At 36.4% G+C, this 7,622-nt stretch overlaps 1 protein-coding gene across 2 annotated transcripts in view; it reads left to right on the top strand.

Moving 5' to 3' along the window:
* Positions 1-345: 345 nt before the first annotated feature.
* LOC132626441 (protein kinase and PP2C-like domain-containing protein) overlaps positions 346-7,622 on the top strand; it is a 28,122-nt gene continuing 20,845 nt past the window's right edge. Inside the window, exons 1-6 of one of the 2 annotated variants that reach the window (XR_009577295.1) lie at positions 346-549; positions 629-746; positions 1,837-2,003; positions 2,886-2,953; positions 3,094-3,317; positions 4,276-4,327. Coding sequence is in view for 1 of the 2 variants with exons in the window: in XM_060341310.1 (XP_060197293.1) it covers positions 435-549; positions 629-746; positions 1,837-2,003; positions 2,886-2,953; positions 3,094-3,317; positions 4,276-4,327 (744 nt within the window). In the remaining variant the exon portion in view is untranslated. The remainder of the gene's footprint in view (positions 550-628; positions 747-1,836; positions 2,004-2,885; positions 2,954-3,093; positions 3,318-4,275; positions 4,328-7,622) is intronic. The other variant, XM_060341310.1, reaches the window with a different exon arrangement.

The following is a 7,622-nucleotide window of genomic DNA, read 5'->3' as shown; positions in this document are numbered from 1 at the left end:
TGTACATATTACAATTAATTGAAAGTACCCTAATAATAGAAATTAGTACTTAAAATTAGTTTAGAAATGTAAAAATTCCTTATTTCTTTTGGGACGGTCTGAAAAAAAAGAAGAAGAAAATTAGCCGTTACAAAATGTTGATTTGATGAGATGGTGGGCCAATGGTGGACGAACTTGCTTACCAACCGCGGAAATTTCCTCCGATTGGGTCACTTGCGTCCCACCTTTTTTACTCAAGAAAGAATACGGTCACAATATATATATATATATATATATATATATATATATATATATATATATATATATATATATATATATATATATATATATATATATATCTGTTTCTGAGCTTCATCATTGTTCACGTGCCCATTGCTCTTCCTCGCTGCAATCTTGATTTCCTAATACAATTTGAGGAGAAAGAGAATTGGAAGATGGGCCTGGAAATCATGGAACCAAATACGTGCATTCGTGGTTGTTGTACCAGCCAAAATATCCCCATTCATTTCCCTCCTTCTTCTTACTCTCTCTCTCACCCTATTGCTCGAGGTCTTATTCTTCAAATCTCTACACACACATGTAACTGACTATATAACAATTTTAGTGATCATGATGCATTTGGTTGCAGGGGCTGAAAGTGTGGTCTATGAAGCCATTCTTGATGGTCAAAAAGTTGCTGTCAAGAAACCCATCCTGTCCACATCTGATGATATTGATAAATTCCATAAAGAACTCCAATTATTATGGTCAATTTTCCTCCCATTATTTTATTTGACTATACTCTGAAGAGGGTACTATTTGTTGTCTCTTCTGCTTTAGTTTTCTTGATATGCTGATGTTGTTTCTCCTTTACTTGAGCCGAGGGTCTATCAGAAGAAGCCTCTCTACCTGCCAAGGCAGGGGTAAGGTCTTCGTGCACTGTACTCTCCCCAGACCTCACTTCTGCGATTACACTGGGTTGTTGTTGTTGTACTGTGAAGAGGGTGTGTTGGTTATACGTTTGAGCTTGATTAATTTGTTTCTTTGTGTGTTTTGGTGTGAAATGTGCTTTCTATATAGCAAAGTAGATCATCCTGGAACAGTAAAGCAACTAGTTCTTACTTTTTCCTTACCTATGGGCAAATTGTTGGTGTGTGGGGTTTTGATTGAGCCTCGTTAATTTGCTTTGAGTGAATTAACCCCACACACCAACAATTCTAATAAATAAATAAATAAATTGTTTTGGGTGTCTTGTTGTGAAATATAGTTTTTCACTTTATACAACAACAACTTACCCAATGAAATCCCACAAAGTAGGTTCTGAGGAGGGTAGAGTGTATGCAAATCTTACCCTTACATTGGGAGGTAGAAAGGCTGGTTTCGATAGACCCTCGGCATAAGGACAGACAACTCAAACCAGTGTAAACAAGCAATGGCAACTCAAATCCACTTTATATGGCACTATTACTCTTTGGGGAGTCAAACAACTTTTTATTTGACCAAAACCTTTTCATATATGTTAAATACTTTAATGATAAACAGTTGTGATTTATTGTACTTGTTATTAGTTTTTGATCATGTAAATTTTAGTTAAGAAGATTAAGAATTCAATGTTAGAATTGAGAATAACAATTAGAATTAGCAAATTGTAACGGTTAAAAAAGAAAAGAATGATATACAAAATTGCCATTTCTGATTGGCGAAGCCTAGAATATCTACCTTATCTTTCCATATGAGAATATTCCCTACTTGTCGTTGTTGTTTTTCCGTACAAGAACATTATGATTTATGGTTATGTTTTTGAGCTTGATTAATTTATTTGTTTGTGAATTTTTGTTAAAATGTTTTTTGATATAGCACATTGGATCATCCGGGGATAGCAAAGCTAGTGGGGGCGCATGCCAAGCCGCCAAATTACATGTTTTTCTTTGAATACTATGAGTCTGGAAATCTTGCTGGGAAACTACACGTGGATGAATGGAGCCCAAGTATCAGGCAGGCACTTGAAATTGCAACTCGTCTAGGTGTGTTATGCATGTGCATTTTCCAGCTGCTTGTCTTTTCCGTGTTATCGTGGATAGTGACAACAAAAACAACGTACCTAGTGTTATCGTGGATAGTGAAAAAAAAAATTTCTTCATTGTAGGGATGTTTAACTGATCTAATAGGCGAATGATGTGAAGTTATGTCAAAGAATTGATAACATTTTCCACGAAAGATCATGTTAGCAATTAATATTGTGAAACTTGCATTTAGAATGCTATGCTATTGTGTGACGAGGCAAATATTTATCAAGAACAAGAGAAGATTGTGGTAAGGGAAACATAATAATTGAGCTTCTATTGGAAGACTACAATATCGGATTGTCATAGATGATGGCACATATGGACTAAAAAGGGAAAGAAAGGGCATTGGATAATACTAGAATCATTACTAGACACCTGAACCGGTATGAGAATTTGTAGTTTAGTATATATATCAACTATTGAGAATTTATTTAACCATGATGAAATATATTGAAAGAAAAAATCATTGGGTGGTGGAGGTGAAAGAGAAAATTTGGAGGAGGGGAAGCAAATACCAAGACGATTCAGGGAATGCTAGCTAAGATGTTTTTCCTACTAAATTCAAGTATCTCTCACACTCTTCCTCCTTCCTCGATTTCCCCCTAAAACTGTCCATCTTTCCAAATGGCTTTAAACATAAAAGATGTTTGCTGAGATGGCATTTCTTTCTCCTAACTCTTTTTGATATCGAAGCTCATCAGCTACCCTGCTGATGTTGGCTACATAGGAAAGCTGTATTGAATTGTCTAGGCTACTTTTTTTCTCTCCTTTATTTCTCTCGCAATGAAAATGAATCAATTCAATTTTAGCAACATTTACAGAGCTCTTTTCCTTCCACAGCAAAGGCCTTAAAATACCTACATAACCTTGGGATTGTGCACAGGGATGTGAAACCAGCAAACATTCTCGTAATGTCTTTGATCTTCCTGATTCTTTTGCATTTTTTATGTATATCATTGTCAACTTTAAATAAGATTAAACCCTTTTAAATCCCTCTCGCAATTATATAATGATATACTTCATTGGCATATTTTTTGCTGTACTTCAGCTTGATAGAGGGCTCCAACCATACCTTGCTGACTTTGGTTTGGCCGAATACAAAAAGAATCTTAAACTAGTTTCCACTGAAAACTGGAAATCGAATGGCAAGCCAACTGGAGGTTTCCATAAGAGGAATATGGTGGGTACGCTTATTTACATGGCACCGGAGGTGCTGAGGAAAGAGATACACACTGAAAAATCTGATGCCTATAGCTTTGGAATAACAATGAAGTAAGTATTGCAGTCACCAGCTGCTTTGCATTACAAAGAGAAATGCAAGTGATTCTGCAAGTTTACTGACCCGCTACTAACTTGTTATGCCTGTTTTCAATGTAAAATATATGCTGTTTGGTTGTTGTTTTGCTTCTAAGCAAGTAGCTTCCTTTATGAAAACACGGAAGCTACTTGCTTGCCCGGCTGCAGCAACACAGATCTGTTGAGGTTCTTGTGTGCAGGAGCAAGTTAATCAGCTACTCTGTATTCTCTCTTTGTGGACAACCCTAATTATTATCAGATAGAAGAACTGCTCACAGAAAGGCCTTCTGAGTTGTCAAATGTGGTTCGGCCATTGTTTTCCCCAACTTGAATATAACTGACTTCTTCATACTTTGCATGCAAGATGTTTCATGGGTAACTGCCCAAGTTCTGTGTTTCAGTCTTAATTATTGAAACGAACATATTAGCTTTTCTAAGTGACATCCCTCTTACCACCTCTATAATATTGTGGATAAGAATTTAAGAACTCTGTATGGGCTACTCTTGCAAGCAGAAGATTGTGCAACCTCTTACGGCCTCTGAAATTTATTCCAGGAAGCGTGGTTTCAGAATTTTTGTGTGTCCCATGATAATAATTTGAGTCACATTGATGTTTGCACCAGCATTACGTTTATTTTCTATTATCTTCTTTACGAAGGATCATGGCAAAGGCCAGGTTGTTCCCATAATGAGCTAGTTTTGTGTTATTGTATCCAATCTACTCGCATATACTTTCTCTTTTGTTAGTAATGCTATGTTGTCAAATACGTCGATGGGGCTGCTTGCAGCAGCAAGGATTAACCTGTCCTCATTTTGTAGTTGATGCCAAAATATGCACGGACTAACTCTTGACGTTTCTTTTGTTTGAGAACTTTTTGTGAAGCGTAATTTTGTATTTCAACATTCTAAGAGCTTCTGGATTCATCATGTGCAGTGAGCTTCTCACTGGCGTAGTTCCGTACACTGATCTTCGTGCAGAGACACAGGTTGGTGTATTTTCACTTCCCCAAATTCTCAACATTTGGTTACCATAATAGTTACACCTCAATCTCAAGCTAGTTAGGGTCCGTAAATTGTCAGCCTTATTTGACCTATCAAATTTAAGGTAATTTTTACCTTTCATAAAAAACAAAAAGAAAAAGAACCTCTATTAGGTAATTAATTACTCTTCAGTTCTATTTCCTTTTGTTGGATAAACAGTTATGCACAATATAAATGAAGGTCTCTCCAAGTCCAGATGTAGAATGAGAAGAAGAGAGAAAGAAAATTGGTAATACATAGCTTGATCATTCTCTCAAGCCATTGAGACTTTAAATATTGCACATGCTCTAAAATTGGAAGGATTATAATGAATACCTAGTGAGATGAGGAGAATCTTCCTAACTTATTGCCGTGGATCTACCAAATTGATATTACAGTACATTTGCTACTCTCTCCGTTTTAATTTATGTGTCTTACATTCCTTTTTAGGTCCCTCTTTCTCAATTTAGTAAGTTTATAGTTCCAACATTTCCATTTTTACCTTTAGTGACACTCCCTTGTAAGAATGACCTGACTTGTTTAAGTCCACAATATTCAAAAGGGTATTTCTGTTATGTCATACACACCTTTAGTGTAAGACCACAGGATTCTAAAGTCTTCTTTACATTTTCAAACTTGGTGCCTAGTCAAGATAAGACAAGACACATAGAATGAAACGGAGGGAGCATATTTAAACACTTTACTTTAAATTGAAGTGTACATATTATTTGCTACTATCTTGTTACAAACATTCGCTTTGAATCTCTTAGCCTTATCTGACCTCTTTTTATGTTTTTTATTGAGCCGAGGGTCTTTCGGAAACAGCCGTCCTACCTTGGTAGGAGTAAGGTCTGCGTACACTCTACCCTCCCCAGACCCCACGTTGTGGGATTTCACTGGGTTGTTGTTGTTTGTTACGAAAGGTATTCGTTACTTTCTAAGTGATTTTGTAAGGATATCAGCAAAAGTATTCATTTGAATTGACGAAACTAATAATAGTACATACTGATTCGATCTTTGATAAAGTTGACAATCTATTCCTATGTGATTTGGTCTTCTGTGAAACACGGGGTATGAATTCATATTTATTGTGGTTTGATTGTTAACAAATCAGTGTTATTAATTCTTTCCTTCAGCGATTCTTGATAGAACAGTTTTCATCGTATAAGCTTACATTGTTTCTCAAAAGATACCGTATAAGCTTACATGTGGCTAAATCTATGGCTAGATACCTTACACTTGATCTGGCTATACTTTTGCAAGATATAAGATTACTGCCATTGAAAATGCAATATACTGAGGTGGATCGACTATCTAAAGGAGATTGTGCCAGTTTGCATAAAAAATACTCAACAATCTTTACATATGTGTTGTTCTCATATAACAGTCCTTCCAGGAGACCTCTAAGAATGCGAATTACAGCACTCCATTAACTATCCCAAGGAGCTTGGAGAAACTAAGCACAGTAAAATTGAATGAGATGTCGGTTCGTGTAATTATGAGAGGAGTTAATTAACAAGTCTCCCGTATCAACCTGTCCTTTAGAGGCCCTTCTCCAGGAACAAGTTAAATGGGGTATCAGTAGGTTTGCAGTCCCTAACACCAGTTTCTTCCAATATATCTGACGTGTGCTTTCATATGAAATGAAAAAACCACTACCGAATTGTGCCTTTCGGCTTTCGGTGGCTCAAAAGTGTTTCAAGTTCCAAAAACCTTAGTTTGAAAGTAACCGGAGATATTGTTTAACTAGACTACTGGAGAGTGATATTTGCATGATCACCTATTAGGAAAACGTCAATCAAAATAACTGATCAAGAAAATGTGTCTGGAGTGAAAAGAATGTATGTGAAATATTGAACGATCTGCTTAACTTGAAAGTATGATGAATTGTCAGACAATAGTGCTGAAATGGCGAAACCGTGATCTTAGAGATTTTTTAAAGCCATAAAGGGATGACGCATCAATGCATTAATCTGGACTCCCTTTGAGCAACAAATGCTGGTGGCTATTCAATATAAACTGCCTCAGTACTGTCCCATACTTAGGTTCTACACAGGAGCAGACCAATCGACTAAGTTAGATCAATAGGTTCTTGATTTATGTGCTAATATATATTAAATTGTATGAATATTGTGGGCTACAGGACTCAAGTTAAAAGTAATGAGGGAAGAGAGGGAGGCTCACCTATTGCATTAACTATATATTTTGATCCATTAGCTACTATAACAGGGGAAATAGTCGAACGTGAAGTATGTAAACAAAAGGTTGTTATTGGATATGCGATTGTTGGAACCAGACTCTAGCATCCAGGACTCACAGGATGAAAAAATTGTGTAATTTATGAATTGATTACCAGGTTGTCATTTGGAAACAGTGGTGCACATTGTTGTTTAGTTGTTTGGACCACACATAGTTTGTCGTAATCAACTACAATTAGAATAATAAAGTGAGGTGTTTGGTATGAAGGAAAATGTTTTTTCGCGGAAAATAAGTGGGTTTCTTACTTATTTTGTGGTGTTTGGTAAGTAAGCAAAAAGTATTATCCCAAAAACATTTGTATATAATCTAAGCAAACACGAAGGGGGGATAGGGGGTAAAGGGTAGGGGTGGTGGGGATGGGTGCTATGGAAGCGTGGGGGTGGGAGTAGGATGTGTTGGAGGGCGGGGAGGAGACAATCAATGTAGAATGCCACTATGGAATTTGTTTTCCCTACTTCCATCAAGGAAGTCATTTTCACTATTTTTAAGGAACTTCCTAGAGAATTTTCCAATTTTTTTGACCAACCAAACATGGGAAAATTGGAAACACACCCAAAATGTCATTTACACTGCCTTCAAACTTTACAATAATTGTAGAAAAAGAGATTGAAGAGAAAAGATAATTTTCAATTTGATTTTTAGTCATCATGGCTTCTTTGCCTTTTTTCTTTTTTCCTCCCCTTCTTTTTTTCTTCAAATATGAGGCATAGGCTTTGTTCTTATGTAATATCAGAGCAAAGTGTAACAAAGTCAATCAATTGAGTTGAAGGAAAAGTAAGGAGGATTGAAATCGAAGTTCTTATTGGACTTCGAGTTCCAAGTGGAAAACCTGAGAATTTGAGCCATGGGTCATTGATTTGACTTTTTGAGCACGAATTGTTGTGATTCCAAAGATCTTTGTGATTCAGAAAGGTGTGAGAGACTCAAGGAGGAGTGATCATCAAGGAGATTTGGTTGAAAGACGTCTCATTTGTAAATGCATGATATCAGCAGTGACATTAG

This window comes from Lycium barbarum, chromosome 2 (assembly GCF_019175385.1).
Source record: "Lycium barbarum isolate Lr01 chromosome 2, ASM1917538v2, whole genome shotgun sequence".
Lineage (NCBI taxonomy): Eukaryota > Viridiplantae > Streptophyta > Magnoliopsida > Solanales > Solanaceae > Lycium > Lycium barbarum.
Note: the sequence above shows the minus strand (reverse complement) of the source record. Positions and strands in the feature narration are given on the sequence as shown.